The sequence below is a fragment of the Xiphophorus maculatus genome, chromosome 12 (assembly GCF_002775205.1).
Source record: "Xiphophorus maculatus strain JP 163 A chromosome 12, X_maculatus-5.0-male, whole genome shotgun sequence".
NCBI lineage: Eukaryota > Metazoa > Chordata > Actinopteri > Cyprinodontiformes > Poeciliidae > Xiphophorus > Xiphophorus maculatus.
Window position 1 is genome coordinate 2,817,381 of NC_036454.1, and position 16,669 is coordinate 2,834,049.

At 38.2% G+C, this 16,669-nt stretch overlaps 1 protein-coding gene across 1 annotated transcript; it reads right to left on the minus strand.

Annotated features, from left to right (window-relative positions):
• Positions 1 to 9,562: 9,562 nt before the first annotated feature.
• LOC102218316 (natterin-3-like) lies at positions 9,563 to 12,382 on the minus strand. Its single transcript, XM_023344037.1, has 3 exons — positions 12,353 to 12,382; positions 11,781 to 11,901; positions 9,563 to 10,662 (listed from the first exon to the last, which is right to left on the minus strand). Exons 1-3 carry the CDS (start codon positions 12,380 to 12,382, stop codon positions 9,563 to 9,565), a joined length of 1,251 nt encoding a protein of 416 aa, XP_023199805.1.
• Between the last annotated feature and the right edge of the window lie 4,287 nt (positions 12,383 to 16,669).

Below are 16,669 nucleotides of genomic sequence, written 5' to 3' on the forward strand. Positions count from 1 at the left end.
TGATCCCGCAGCATCACGTCGAAACGTCCTTTAAAGCCCAGAAATCTAAAGAGGCATCAGAGGAAATTTTCCGTCCGGAACTGAGATTTTAAACTTTGATTTTTCTTCTCTTGTTTCCGGAACTGATGCTGATTGTAGTGAAACTGTTAGATTTGGTTGGTTTAAGGAAGAACGTGACTCTGAAGCTGATCTGCAAATAAATAAAGGAAAAAAATTAAGTAAAATAATCCAAGTGAATTTCACGCTGAAAATTCATAATTTAATGGAAAATACACAATTATGAAATAGTTTTTTTCTACATTAGCGTAATGTTGCCGTAGTTTGACACATTTTAATGGGGAATCCCTCAGGGTTTAGATTCAGTGCCTGTTGAATCGTTTCTGTGTTGGTTTATCTGACATCGTGACTCAGTGCTGACCAGTAGAGCTTTACTGAAAATGTCCTGACATTTCAAAGAGTTCCTGAAGATCTCACATCTGGAGCGGTGAGCTGTAGAGAAGTTTTTCTACCATCCTGACTTTCCTCCTCCAGGAAAAAATCACAAACTGCATTTTCACTACACAACGCAAAACGTTCCACTAATGTCCGAAAAACGAAGCTTTGCAGTTGCACTGGTTCAATTAAGTAAGAAAGGCAATTAAAATCACACTTAGCAGCAGGTTGTTAAGAAATATGCCGCTCCATCATCGTTCAGGGATTTCCTGTTGTCTTCTTCGTGGTTTACGGCAGTGGAAACGTCCAGTTGTTGATCGTGTGATTCGTGATACAAAAAAAGCTTCAAAGTGTTTTTTTTAGATTGAAAAAAAAGAGATTTTTTGAATTGTCATGTTTTCATTAAGAGGATTTATTTCTGAATGTCAAACTGCAGTTATATGGTCAACGGAGACGCAGCCAATCAGACCAGCTGTAGCTTCTGTGGAGAGAAAAACTGAGAAACAAAGTTAACAGTTGAAAAAATATCAAATAATGCAAATTAGAGAGTAGGAGAAGAAAGTGAGTGAAAGTGGTGAGTCAGTCAACATAAACTAAACACAAAAACTCACTTGCCCTCAATGTGCTGCTAAAAGTTTAAAGGAATCAGATTCATGTTTTTACATTTCCAGAGTGAATATTTGATGCTGTAAAATATTATTTTAGGGTTTCTGACACAAAGGGAGAGACGAGATGCATCACAGTCTAAATCTGCCACCAGGACCAAAGTGAATCATCCTTATTCTAACAATAATAATAATTTTTACTCCTAAGTTAAGTTGTTTTAAAGTGATGACCCAGAAGAAATGTGGATTTCCAGAACCTCTGGATGGTTTGGAAACGTTTTCCCTGAACCGGTGAAGAGACCTTCAGCCTCGCTCCGAGAAACGACGACTTTCATAGGAAAAGGAAGGGAGGATTTTATAGTGTGAATTATTTAACAGGCTGAGATTCTCCTGTATTGTGCAGACAAGAGTTTGTAATATTAATGGAGATGAGAAGTTAGAGGTTATTTTCCCTCCTTCCTGTTTCTGATGCTGACATTCAACACTTCAGCTGCTCCCAGCGGACCAGAAATCCTGAAGACTTTAAAACTCACTTTCCAGATTATTTAACAGATGAAACCATCACAGGAAAGAACAATTAATCTAGATTATTTACCACAAAAACACTGGAGCTGTGAAAATTTATCCAATTCTTCAGTTTTTAGCTCATAATTACCAGAATAACTACAAAAAAGTCATAACTACAAGAATACAAGTAATTTTTTGAGAACAAAAGTCAAAAAAATGTACTTTTGAAACTTAAGAGTTTGAAAAGTTTATCATTTTCATGGAAAAACTGTTTGAGTCTCCCAAATTGAAAATTTTGAATCTTTGAAACCCACAAATTTCCAAAAATCTAAAATATTCAACTTCTGAAACTCGTACGGTTTCAAGGTTTTTCTGTAACATTTCTGAGATTAATCTTATTTTTTCCCCTTTTTATGGCATTTTGTAGCTTTTCAAACTTTAGAACATTTTTTAGATTAATCTCAAAATTTCAGATATTTTTCACAGAACTTTATTCTTTTTTTTCTGTCTGTCTTGGCCCTGTACGCCGTCGTAGCGCGGCGATCTGACCCTGTGGAAGGAGCCACAGTTTCTGCAGACGTCTGTCCATCAGAGCGGCGTTCCTCCTCAGTTTGTTGTTTTTCTGTCATTCTGCCTCCAGAGTTTCCCTCTGCGGTCAGGCTGAGCTGCAGGCGCTGCAGGCGGGACGCTCTCTGACCTTCCCCTCTGCTTTCCCTCCTAACCTCAGAGTTCATCAGACGCCTGAGGTTTTCCTCAGGTTTCGCCGCGTGATGTCAGCCGTCGTCGCTCTGCGTCATGGCAGCAGAAACAGAACCGCCGCTTCAGACCAAACAGAGGAAGGACCGGATCAGAACCAGATCTGCTGCTCCACTGTCTTTGATTTGTTTGGATGAAGGCGTTTAATTTGATTTTCAAAGAAAACTCAAACCCCATTAAGGTTTTCTGTTTTTGGGCCGTCAGGCTGAGTTGGTTCCATTTGAAATCTTACTCATGTTTTCAGTCTGGTTCAGTTAAATTCTCCATTTGATGGATGTTACAGAAACAGCTGCACTAAACACGTCATTTTCACTCGTTTTTCATGATGTGTGCTGGAAAAACTGTGAAGTTTTGTTTTTGGAGGTTTGTTTGGAGACTTGATGCTTTCAGTTTGTCAGTCAGTGGAGGATCGGCTGAAACGGACGGAGCATCAGAAACAATCAGGCCGATTATCCAGAGGCCAGCAGGAGCAGAGAACCTGTCCAAACGATTTAACCACTTCTCCTGATGTTAATCAGAGACTCTGACCCTCATCTATGGGTTTATATAACAAATATTACTGTTAATAAAGACAAAGCTGGAAGGGAAAACTTTGAACAATGTCTCTGTTTCTAGATGATTTATGAATAAAATGTAGGAAACGATTAATCGGATTGATTGTGATTAATTGATTATTGACATATAATCGCTGCAGTGTACAGACTCTAAAGATTCATTTGATGAAAGAACAACAAACTCTGAGCTGTAATTAAACCAAAACTGTACAAAAATATTTACAGTTGAGATAAAACCTAAAAACTTTTCTCTACAAAAATCTTCTTAAAACGTCTACAGAGGAAGTTTTACTTTCAAAAAGTTCAAATCCTGTAAAAAAATTTCAAGCAACTTTTGCATCCATTTATTAATAACTTAATAGAAAAATAATAAACAGATCCGTCCTACGTTGTGTTGATGTGCAGGATAATAAAACTAAAGGAATCGTCGTTGGATTTCATGGAAATAAGAAAACAAAATGTTTGTCTTGTTGTCTTAAAAATGAATTACACCTAAATAAGGATTTCCATTCACTGCTGATAAAATAAACTCATTAACTAAACAATAGCACATTTATGTTTTACCTAAATAAAATCAGGAGTTTGAGGTTTGCAGGTGGTTCTGTATCCAGATCCAACATCAGTTACTGATCACAGCTGCTATGTTCACAACATGCAAAGTAGAAAAGATCATTTTGCTTTAACTTTGGCGCCCTCTTTAGCGTGGCGCCCAAATGTTTAGCTAATTGTTCAGCCGTCGGTTTGGTTGAAGTGAAATCTGGTTCTGTTTGAATGCAGATGTGAACGCCAAGCGGAGCAGAGACCGCTGGGAACTCAGCGCCGACGGCAGGAAACGTTGGAGGAACCAAAATAAGACATTAATGAATTCAGCCATTTTATAATCTTGATTTTATAATATTCAAATGCAATAATTATTTTTGTCTTTCCCTTTTTTTTTTACCCTTTTCAATTTTTTATCTTTTTTTTCTATTTTTTCCTTTTTCCAAAATAAGTCTTTTTTTTTCTTTTTTGGAGACCGCTCCAACAGGAGGAAAAGGACTAAAGCGCAGGGCATTCTGGGTAAATACAATCAAATCAAACGTGCTAGCCTAGCGCTAGCAGGAGAAATGGCTCCTGGTCTTCAGACAAAGACTAAAATCCTCCAACCAATAAATCTGACGTCTCCATCTTCGTTTCCATTTGGTGAAGAAGGAAGTTGTGCTTCAGTGGTTCTTGGTGCAGCGCCCCCACAGGCCAGGAGGGGAACAGGCTGGTTTGACTCAGAGCAGAGAGGAAGAGAACCACATGGAACAAATGTTGCAGTTTTTGTCCCAGTAGAACCGGATCTTCCGGACTCTCTGGTCTGGACACATCCAGGCCTCAGTTAGCATCTCCGCCTCATTCCTGCTCCAGCCGGTTTCTGGTTCCCCTCCTCTCTGCTCCGGAGCTCAGAACAGAACCAGCATTAATAATGAAACACAAAGATCTGCAGTTTATGTTCCGACCCTCTCTGACGCTCTGACCCCACTTTTAGAAAAAACAGAGCAGCTTCTTTTAAAAGATACTTGAGCTCATCTCCAGTGAAGCGCGCTGAGAGCATTTCTGTTCCAGGCTTTTACTGCACACAGCCTGAGAGCGGGACGACGTCCGTCCGTCCGTCCGTCCTCACCGCGCCGCGCCGGCCTCTTAAAGCCCACAAACACCACAGCCGCTGGTTCACACACCCAGCTGTCAGGGGAGGCCGGCACCAACACTGCTGCTCCACACAAACATCTCGACTTCACTGCAGCACAAATAACTTATTAATCTGATGCTTTCAGCTGCTTAAAGATTATTTTCCTTATTAAACAAACTGGAAGACTGAAGAGGAGCGTTTGTAGAAAATAAACATTACTTGCTGCTGTTGCACTTTCCAGACTCTGCATCTGTTTTTGCTGTTTGTGCACAAAACCAAAAATTCACATTTTTGTTCTGTATGATGGTTCTCTGTTCAGTGCTCACTATAGTTATTATTTTTTAGTCTTTCGTGCACATAAATGAGTTAAAATCTAAAAACTGCTGTCAAATTTTGCACAAGAAACAAAAGAAAATCTCTGCAAACATTCACAAAACGACATTTGTATAAGACTACTTAGCTAAAGAGCTGCACTTTATGCACATTTATGAAAATCAGAAGTGAGAATCAGCACTTTAAGGATGGAAACCATCGATCTGCACTGATGGAGAACAAACTGTGGATGAAGATTCATTTAGAAGCTTCATTCATTATCAGATAATAACCAGACTGGAAATGGGATCTTTGAATTAATGAGTTGAAAACTTCTCCATGTCGGGTGTTTATGGTGTGCAGAGAAAGTCTGCATGGGGAAAAACTCAGCGTCTCCTTAAAAAGCCAAGCATGAAGAGGAAGGTCAAGAAAACAAGCAGAGCTTCTCACCGACACGACTTCCTGTCAGCAAAGCTTCACAGCTTCACAGCCGACTTAAATGATCTCAAACATACAAAAAACATAAAAATAACGAGCCACAAGTTTGCTGATGGCTACAAATATCTGTAGTAATACTGCAACTTTATGAGCATTTCATCAACTACTGGGAGAGATGGATGATTATATTTGAGCCCAAATGTAAAGTTTTATTCTTGTTTCCAAAAATACTGCAGATAGAAAAAGGCTAAAAAGGGGGAAGATTAAAAAATTATAGCAGCTGAGAGAAAAAGAAAATAGAAAGTAAGAAGAAAAGATTAAAAAAGAATTAAGGAAAAATATTGTAGTTGGGAAAAAATAGAAAAAATGGAAAAAGGAAATATGTAAAAAAATTGTGAAAAAGGAAAGTAAGAAAATAAAGAATAAAGTGTAAAAAAAACTAACACAAAAACTGAATTTTTTTGTTTTACTTTAAAAAAAGAGACAAGAAAAAAAATTTGGCATTTACTTCAAAAGAATAAAAATGAAAAGCAAAAAGAAAAAGAATAGAAAACAATATGTTGGTGGAGAACAAAGAACATTTAAAAAGAAAAAATAATTATTGCATTTCAGTATTATGAACTCAAGCCTATAAGAATTCATTAACGTCTTATTTTGGTCGCTCCAAAGTTTCCTGACACGAGGTCTGAGTTCCCAGCTGTCTCCCTCCAGCTAACGAATATTCACAGCCTTTATTAGCCTTTATTAGCATATTGCTGAAGATATTTGTGACAGAAACGTCAGGCGCAGAGGAAGCGCTGAATCAGAGGACGCTCAGAGAGAAACAGATGGTCCAGCAGCTGAACGGGACGGGAAGCGCTGACAGGAAGGTGGAGCGAAGGAGAAACTAAACAAACCTCCACTTTCTAACTAGTTTGGCTTCATTACAGAGACGCTGAACTCTGAGGAAATGATAACAGACTTAATGTCAGTTTGAAATTAAATAAGATATTCGACAGGAATAACCTGTGTTCCATCAAACTGTTTTACATTTTAACAGTAAAAACTGTATTAAATAAGGATTAATGTCTTATTTTACACCGATGGACTGTTTAAAGTTAAAGTATTATTTATATTCTGGATTTTCATCAGTTTTTCTTTAACGCACAAACTAAAGTTATTGCAGATCCTGTCAGATGAAACATCACTGCTCCAGATACAACATGTCAACATCCTGCTGATATTTAGTTATTGCAGATTTTCACTCGTTTTTAATAACATTTCTGCTGTGATTGCACGTCTGTTTCTCTGCACCCATGTACTGCACTGTAAATAGTCCGTTCTGATTTTACATTTTATAAAATTCATCCGACTCAGTTCCACATCTGTTGGATCGCAGGATATTTCTATTCTAATAATGTCAGTATTTTTTAAATTATAATTGTGTTATTATTGCTGTTATTCTCAATCTTGATTTTTCTAACATTTGGAAGTTTTTTCTGTGAACCTACATATCTTGATGCTGCTGTTACACCTACATTTCCTAAAGTCTAAAGTTTAGAAATACATATAGGCTCTAAATGTATTTCTATGAAACGGTTGGTAGCATCATTAGCCGCATTTCTATACAAACATGCACAAAACTCCAAGTTAAATATTCAGCTAAGGTCACACAATTTTGCAATTGCAGTGTTTCCATAAAATAAGAAGCAATTAAAATCACCTAAACAATTTTGTTCAGGCAATAAATCATTTTTAAAAAGCGCAGCGCCATCATCCTCCAACTACTTCCTGTCGTATTCTTCTTCGTGTGTTGCGCCAATGGAAACATCTGGTTACAACTTGTGTGATGTAAGAAATATACCAATTTCGATATTGTTGAATTTACTTTCGAAATGTCAAATAGCTGAAAGGAAACGCAGCTGGTATTTACTTTATGCTCCTGTTAGCTCCCGCCACGTTTTAACCGATGTAACAGCCGTAATTGTGTAGTGTCTCTTTAAGATACTCTAGTATTACTGATGACGTCACAAGTATGCGCCACGGCTTCTCCGTAGAGAGCGTGGGAGAAACGTGCTAGCAGCGATGGACATGTTAGCTCCCTAACTTTCTTTAGTAACGTTACGGGTTGTTTGGACTTTGCTCACCTTCATGTCTGATATTATCGCAGCTGTTCCGGCTTGTAAGTTTGGTGAACAGAGTTTATTAAAGGACAACACTGGGAAATTCCCAGTACCAGAGTGGTTGGGAGTTTCTGACCGTCCTGCCAGGCTGCCGCTTCCTCTCCAACCCAGCGTTACAGCGAGTCTGGAAATCAACCAATAAACCATCAACTTTAATCTCCTTCCTGGAAAAACCAGCTCCGACATTAAAAGAGGTTTTTCTTATTTATCTCCGTGTCAGTGGAATGAGGACTGAACTGGTTTCCAGTGTCTCGTTGCAGCAGCTGTGACCTGGTCCGTAACGACCTGAGATCCGGGCCCAAACAGAACCGCTTTCTCAGCTCCAACCAGGCTGGATTCGACCTCCGGTGACCCGGTAAAGTGCAGGCTCACCTGAAACTCAGCGGTTTCCCCTCTGTGACCTTCTGCTGCTCAAACTGCTGCATCGATATCCTGATTGATCCTGTTCTCACCAGATCCACCAGGGGGCGCTACTGCACCGGAGAGACGCTGCTCGTACAGATTTCAGACTGCTCTGTTTGAAGAAGGCGCCTTCAGCACCAATAAGGGTTTTAATGATGTGGTTCAGTTTAATTAAGGTTTGCTCAACTCTCTGAAGGTCCACAGCATTTCAGTCAGTTTGGAGTTTGTTTCTTTTCAGTAGTAAACATAGTAAACATCACCAGAGACATCAGAAATGTTTTATCAAAAGCAGCCCTGCTTGCACCACAATCTGCATTTGATTTATTGAATCTGCTTAAATACAGCACAAATATTTCAAAGAGAAAATGTTTTATTTTGAATGGTTTACAGACTCAAAAATGACTAAATATTGCAGAGCAGTTTCACCACATTCTGGGGGAACATCACTGGTGAAGACAAAGGTCATTTATTTAGTATAAACTAAAATCTGATTCTGCAGTTTTTTCAAAGACAGTCTGAAGATCTGGTTTGTTCTGATTTGTAGGATTTTGTGCCTGTAGTTTAATTTATGTTTCTGTTTTAGTCACTTTCTGTGTCGTTATGTTTCCACTAACTGGAGTTATGACGCAACCAACCAGTTTGAGTAGAAATCGTGTTGCTGCCCTCTGCTGAGGAACTGGGGGAATTACCAGAAGCGTTCAGATTGTTTTAGCATCGTCTGGTTAAAAGTTCAAAGTCTGGCAAAAATGTAGGTAGAATAAAATCAAATCTTAATAAATGTCGGACAGAATGTGATTGTTAGAGAAGTTGTGTATCTGCCAGTGAGCCGTGACAGAAATGAGTGAGAACATTTTGGGTAAAACAAACTGAATCCAAGAAAACATTAAAAACTATAAAAATGAAGAACAAAGAGAAATAAACTGAACATGGCAGGGCCTTTCTGGAAATACTGAACACATCAATTATATATAAAACATAAAGAAACACAAACATCAATGGATTATGACTCAACATTTTAATAAAGCATCAAAAGTGTTTTCCATAATTTTATTATCTCAGCGATGCGTTTAAAGCAGCTTTTGTAAAAGGATTAGACAGAAACTGAGAATGAGTTTCACCTCAGAGGGGAGGAGACTAAAATAAATCTAATGCTAAATAATAACTAGACATAAGAAACACAATAAACTAGGATCACTAAAGAACAACTGAATGAAAGAATCATGAACCTGGAGAAGAACAGTTCATCTTCAACAACAGACAGTAAAACATAAACAATGAATTATGGAATAATGATCAAACTAGAAGTAACTCAAAGTCATTAGTTATGCGAGCGGCGGTCTGTTCCAGACACACAGTTTGTTTGCAGCCTGAGGTTTGACTTAAATCTGAATAACTGCATGTAATCAGAATGGATACCAGGTCTGACTGACTGCATTCTTCTGTCTGATGGCTGAAAGTTATTTTTTGCATTTTATTAAGGTTTGGTTGAGTTTTAACTGCTGACTCGTCTTTGATCTGTGACATCATGAACCTGGAGAAGACGTGTTTTCATCTGTCACTATAGACAATCCAGTGTGCAGGTTGTACTAAACCAAAAGACCTGGACTGGAAAAATACTCAACTACCTGCACCATTGCACTCCTACTGATGAGAAGCATAAAGAGTATGAATTAAAAGCATAAGTGAAGCTGGAGCTCTATATCAATGCCTGGTAAAGCTGTGCTAACCACACATTAGCAGCTATTCAACAACACTGGAGTTGGACAGAGGTTTACATCTTTCCACTTCAGTCCCAATATCTCCAACTTGGACTCCATGATACGTTCCAGAGATGATGACCGATCTGGTCTCTCCGTCTTCATAGATGTGACTCAGGCGGGCGGTGAAGGGAATGTCCATTCTGTACTGATAACCAACCATCTTTACTTTGCAGCTGTGGTTTGGTGGTATGGTAAGCTCTAATGTGATGGAGTGGGAGATTTCCTCTGTCCAGGATTTTCCATATGAGAATGCAAGAGACGTCTCTGCAGTGACTTCAACCTGTCCTTCTGTAATGTAGGGAATTCCTGCTTTGATGGTCATTTTTGCAGAAACTCTGATAGAGAAGCTGAAGTCCCACCGTCTCTCATCTTTGGTTGTCTTACGCAAAGAAACCGTCTTTGTCACAGGTCTGAGGGCACGGTTAGTGACAGTAGTGCTTTGCATGGTTTTTGGAGGTTCTTTGAAAATCTTGTCTTTCTCTATATTATATTTGACATCAGAGATTAAATCTTCTTCCGCCTTCATGTGGGTCAGAACCTCATAGCTCTTCTGGTACCAATGCTCTTTTCCCTTCCAGGGGAGATAAAAACATTTATCTTTCGGATCAACCTTCCCCAGTCCGTACTTGTTCTTCCCTACATACATTTTTCCACTGGAGCAGGTTCTGATTGAATTCTGTGGAACAGAACCATAAGAACCTTCCTTCCACTCCAGGATCTCAAAATTATCTTTGTTCACCAGGACTTGAAAAGAGGAGGAACGATGCTCTTTTTTTTTATTGGGGTAGTGGCAGTAAGAACCCATGCTGGGGTTGTAAAACCCAGAATTGCATCTGACTTTGCAGATGTAGTCGATTCGTTTGGCGTAGCTGTTATGGATGGAAACGGATCCGTTAGGAAGGGAACCATTCCATGTCACCCACTGCAGTTTTCCTATACTGCCAAACTCTGGGAGTGTCGAGTTAACTGGGATTTTCTGTCTGATCGGTGCAGAAGTCATAAGATGCCGGATTATTGAGACAGACACGTTAGCTCTGATTTTAGCAACATCACCTGCTGGATCTGGTTTCAGGAAGGAAACTGTGAAAGAAAAAAGAAAGTTTTTCACTGTTGGTTGTGAATATGTCCATATGTCTCCACTATTGTGTGTGGTGTCCCACAGGGCTGTGTTCTGGGCACTGATGTCAGTAACGAGTTACTGATGTTGGACCACTTTCAGTAACGAGTAATCTGACCTACTTCAAATCCAGTAGTCAGACTACAGTTACTTATTGAAAGTAACTGTAGTCTGTCGTTCTAAAATCCTATTTATAGTTTTCCAGACAATAGAAACACAAAAACACGATCAAATTATGAAAGTTTTTTTTGTACTGTTGTTACCGTTAAACAATCTCCCCTTCAGCTCAACCATATAAATGGAGACACGTTGTTGATGTTACCTTTATAAAATAACTTGCAATTAAATGTTGGCAAAGATCAATGTAATCTTCACAGCTGCAGAGTGTTGTTGTTAGCAGCAGCTGAAAGTAAGTAAAAAAGTTACTTTTAATGTAACTTAGTTAGATTACTGATTACTTGATTTGGAAAGTAACTAAGTTACTTTTTCAAGGAGTAATCAGTAATGTAATTAAAGTAACTTTTTCAAAGTAACTCTACCATCACTGCTTCTGGACTCTTTCCTCTTTAGAGACTAAAGACTTTCACTTTAGTCTCTATTTTTAAGAGACATGAGATTTCTTAAATTTTATTTTTAAGTTTTCTAAACCTAAATGAGGGAAGAGAGAGGTGATGATTTTTGGTGACTGATGTCGGCTCCTTGGCCCAGCAGGATTATTATTACTAATTTAGGGGTTAAAATTAAAGCTGGTCTTAAGGAACAAAATGTTTCTGCATTAACAGGCACAAAAATTTAACCCAAATCTGAGATATTAACTCCATCATACTGCATTCTGTTAATTTAACTATTACTTTTCTTTAATATTTTGCTCATTGATTTTATGACTGATCATATTTGTATCATGTGATCATGTGCAGCACTTTGGTCCTGTGGTTGTTTACGTTGCTTTATAATCCTTTTTTTTGCCACATTTTGTTGTTTAATTCTGAGTGTAATAAAATTCAAGTTTAAATCTCAACTCATGATGCAAACGTCTGTTTCTGCACGACAGCTAAAATACTGAGTTCAACAACAGCATTACAGAAACATTTATTTTTTAAAAGATGGATCCGAATCTCTTCCTTCTTAACGATTCCATCTGGTTGCTGGTTCCTGTCCGGGTCCAGAGGACTGGCTGAGGACGCAACCAGCAGCAACAGCAACTAAAAGGAGCAGAAATCAAAGTTATTATCAGTTATAATGACGATAAAATGCTGCATTAATTAAAACAGCATAACACAACAAACTGGACAGATCAATTAGATTTTTTTTTCCCTCTCATGTCTTTTTGGTTGATTTACTTTTTAAAAATCAAGTCAAATGTTTAACTTGAAACTTGAGAGGATTTTTGGAAAACAATTAATATTTCAGTTTACTTTAATTGGTGCACAAATTCAGAATTTGTCTTATTTAAAAATACTATTCTGAAGTAAAATAATTTGATTATGTGTATGATACATGCACAGTGCTGGAGATCAAGAAACAAACTTTAATAAAAAATAATCCAAGTTAAAAAGAAGGGATTTTATTACGGGAAAATCTATTAAATTTAAACTGGCTGCTGCATCATTTATGAAACTAATGTTATTCCATATTTCTCAAATGTCTCAGTACTTTTATCTTTTTCAATGGCTTAACTAGCATGAAACGCAATTTTTCAAATTATTGTCTGGATTATTCCAGTTTTTCAATCAATAGACTTGAATACTGATCTGTTCATAAAGTTTATTGTCTGTTCATAAAGTTTATTGTCTGTTCATATAGTTTATTGTCTGTTCATAAGGTTTAGCAGAGTTTTAAAATGATTGTTTTTGGTGAAAAGTACAACAGATTGTTTTTACTTTACCATTTCTGTCCGTGTTGGTCGACTTCAGAGCAGCAGAGCAACAGCAGAAACTGTAGATAACAGAGACGAGTCAGTTTTAGTTACAATCCAAACATAATAACACTAATCTAATCATCTAAAACCAGATTAGTTTAAATCATAATGATGGTCTAATATATCATTTGAGAGAACAGAGTTAAGAAAGTGAACATTTTACCTGATTTGCTGAAGAGTCGTTGACCAGCTGACGAGTTCTCAGGTCTTGGTTTTTTCAGTGGGTGAAATAAACCTGCAGGTTTGTTTTAGATGTAGAAATGGTTTCATCTCAGCCTGACGCTGCTTTAATATCTGATTATCTGAAGGAGGATTTTTCTAAAGAGCCTATCAGAGCTTAATTCAACTCACACAACACCAAATAAAGACACGACTCCTGCAGACACTCAGGATTGGTTGTTGGTTGTTACCAGCCTCCTCAGGGTCTTTGAGGTGAATTTATTGCGTTATGTTTAATTATTACTGAATATTTTTATTTTGCATTAACACATTTTATCAAATAACGTAAAACTGAAACTGAACACCTTTTGTGTTTATTTTTAGGTTTCTGTGTCTTTTGAGTCTCCATGTTGTCCTGTCTTCCCCTTGATTGTTCCCAGGTGTGTCTCGTTCCCTGATTACCCCGATTGTTCCCAGGTGTGTCTTGTTCCCTGATCACCCTGATTGTTCCCAGGTGTGTCTTGTTCCCTGATCACCCTGATTGTTCCCAGGTGTGTCTTGTTCCCTGATCACCCTGATTGTTCCCAGGTGTGTCTTGTTCCCTGATCACCCTGATTGTTCCCAGGTGTGTCTTGTTCCCTGATCACCCTGATTGTTCCCAGGTGTGTCTTGTTCCCTGATCACCCTGATTGTTCCCAGGTGTGTCTTGTTCCCAGGTGTGTCTCGTTCCCTGATCACCATGATTGTTCCCAGGTGTGTCTCGTTCCCTGATCACCCTCTGTGTATTTAATGTCACCTGTGTTTGTCGGGTCCTTGCCCATCCTGTCCTACCAGTCTGTTTTATCTGTCTTGCTCTCCCATCTAGTCTGTTGCTGGGTGTCTATTAGTTTGCCAGTTGCTGCCAGTGTTGAGCCTTAGCCTTTCCTCTCAGCTGTGCTGCCTGGACTTTGCATTGTTTGTGCTTATTTTCATTATTAAATCACCATCATTAATTTCAACCTGGGTCCACTGCGTTCTGCCTCACCACCTCCACCACATGTCATGACACCTTTATTTTCTCACTTCCTCAAACTGAGTCAGACAAACCTTTTCCAGTGTTAGGCAGCGTCGCTGTATAGGGGGGGAAATTTATGTCAATTCCAAGGGCCCCTGACCAACAGGGGGCCCTCCACAATTTATTTGTTTATTTATTTTGTTCATAGAAATTTTAAAAAGGGGCCCTGTCAATTACAACTTTAATTATATTGTGTTTTCTAAAATTGTTTTTAGCAGTAAAAATTAAATGTTACTCCTCCCAGACCAAAAAGCAGACGGTGGCCCTGAACCCCCCGGATCTGCATAAAATGGTTCCTGCTTGGATCTTGAGGTGACGATGTTCAGCAGCAGTCAGTGGAAAACAAGAACGACTGTGGCTGTTACTATGCTGCTAAAAAAATAATAATGTAGGTTTTCAAAAAATAGAGAGACAGAGAGAGAAAAAGGTAAAATTAGTGACCCGGTTTTTCTCCAAGAGGTGAGTAGACTGTGAGATTATCAACCATAGTTAGCTTAGCTACAGACTGTTTGCCTCCATTTCACTAACATTTAATGAATTAAGGAAAGAAATGACCAAGATATTCATATATTTAACGAGTCCCTGTACCTTTTATCACACTTAACAGGTGAGTCAGTCACCAGCAGCTCTAACCCACATCCCTCCTGAGAGAAACTAAAGCTGCAGTCTGTAACTTTTATAACTTTTTTTTTTGCCTATTTGTTAAAACTGTCATGTTGTGACAGTATGATATAGAAAAAATCTGTGAAAAATGTATTTCCTCTGCCTTCTCCCAGTACTATCTAGAAACAACCAATCAGAGATGGGAGAGATTTGGTGCTGTCAATCACAATCTCATGTGGCTGCTCATCCCTATGCTGCAGCTAGCGCAGCCTGTTGTGAATGCTCAGTCTAGTTAGCATAGCTACCAGTGACAGCAGATGAACATTTTTCCTGTAATGATAAGTTGTTTTTCCACCATAAGCACATTTAGCAGTGAGTGAATGAGATTGATTGACAGCACTAAGACCCTCCTCCTGGTTCTGATTGGTTGTTTTGGTTGGAACGGTGCATTGCTTTAGCTAGCAACAGTAGTTCAGGGAGCAGGTGGAAGAGATTGATTGTTTTCACAGATTATCTGTCTCATAAACTGCCACGACATGATGACAGCTTTAACAAATATGGAGAAAACATATTTTTATTAAAGTTGTACACTGCAGCTTGAAGAAGTCTGAATTGCTTTATGTATATTTTGCATGTTGCCTATGACTGTTGCTCGTGGCGAGAGACATTTCAGTATCTAAAACTAATAGAAATAATTTAAGCAACCTACTTGCATACTGTATATGGACTGTTGCATGTAAACATCACTAGCAGTAAATATTATGCTAGTTATCAGGATTGGACCAAAGAAATCAAGGCAGTTGCAAGCCTTTAAAATTGAGACGCTTTTGATGGGTCAGATAGACAAGAAACTGTAACCGCAGCTGCGTGTGTGTGTGTATGTGTGTGGGGGGGGGCAATTTAATTTTTTGTCATCTGCCATCATCTGATGGTGTGTTGAAGCAAGGAAACACCTAAAACATGCAGGTCAGTGCAGGTCAGTGCAGGTCAGTGCACCTTCAGGACCAGGGATGGAAACACTGTGGTAAAGGATTGTCTAAATATCCTCCAAATTCACAAGTTTAAATACATTTTCATAAGATTTGATAGAATTGGCTTTACGCTTTGTGACTTTGGTCAAACATGTTGTGTTTCCTATAAGCATCTGAAGTTTGCTGTTGGTTTGCAGGCTCACACTCACCATTTCAGATTTGCATAACAAATGTTCTTGATTATATCTGTACCACTAAGCTGTGATATTCTTAAGATTGCAAACTTTCCCTTTTCTTCTGAAAACAATGAGTTACTTGGTATTTCTAATTTTACTGGTTTTGGTAACACCTCATATAGTGTCACAAACATCATGAGGCTCATAAAAAACACCAGGTGTGAAATCTGTAGACTTACATCATGGTTTTAAGTACTAAGGTTTATCTGGAAGCTAACAACCTTTGAATATTTTAGGTTATCAAAGCAGAATTGAAAAGCGGTGTGTTGTATGAAATATTTCTCTCATTCAAACTATGGCTTTCTAGGTTTTTGATTCTTAAACTAAATTTAACTTAGAAAGTAGACTCTGATTGTAATGTTTAGAAAACCTGACCTACCATATAAGTGGCATCCAGCTAAATGATGAAATATTAACAGACTTTATATAATAATCTGATTTTTGCAAAACATAATTTAGATTATTGTTGCTTTTTACAGCCATCTTGTCTTATGCAGCTCTGCTGGTTAAGTGTTTTTGAGGTAAGGTAACTTTATTTAAAACTTTCTTTTGCAAGTGTTTTTTGTAGATCTGGTTTTGTGTTGTTTTTGAACTTCCTGTTTCATTTGTCTGCATATTTCCTGTTTTGTTTCATGCAACTTGACTTCCTGAGATTCCCTCCTTTAACTCTCCTCTGGCCATTTGGACCCAACGAGTGTTTTTCTCTGTATTTGTCGCACCGACCCCATGTGTGATTTTACACTTGTTTTTGTGTTGTTTGGAGAACTGACGGTCTGATGGGACAACCCCCCGCTGTCTGACCGTGACATTTGCTGCAGACCCAGGGAGGGTTGGAAACAGAAATAATAACTTCTTAAAATTAAGTTAGAAATAACCAAACCTTGTTTTTGGAGCTTGTTGCCACTTCCAGTTATGGAGTTTGTTTGAGCTCATTCTGGGTTTATTTTATTTTTTTTCTCATTTTAATACATTAAGGTGCAACAAAAACCTAAATAAAAATGTTTTGGGAATAAGTTGCTGTTGTATCTT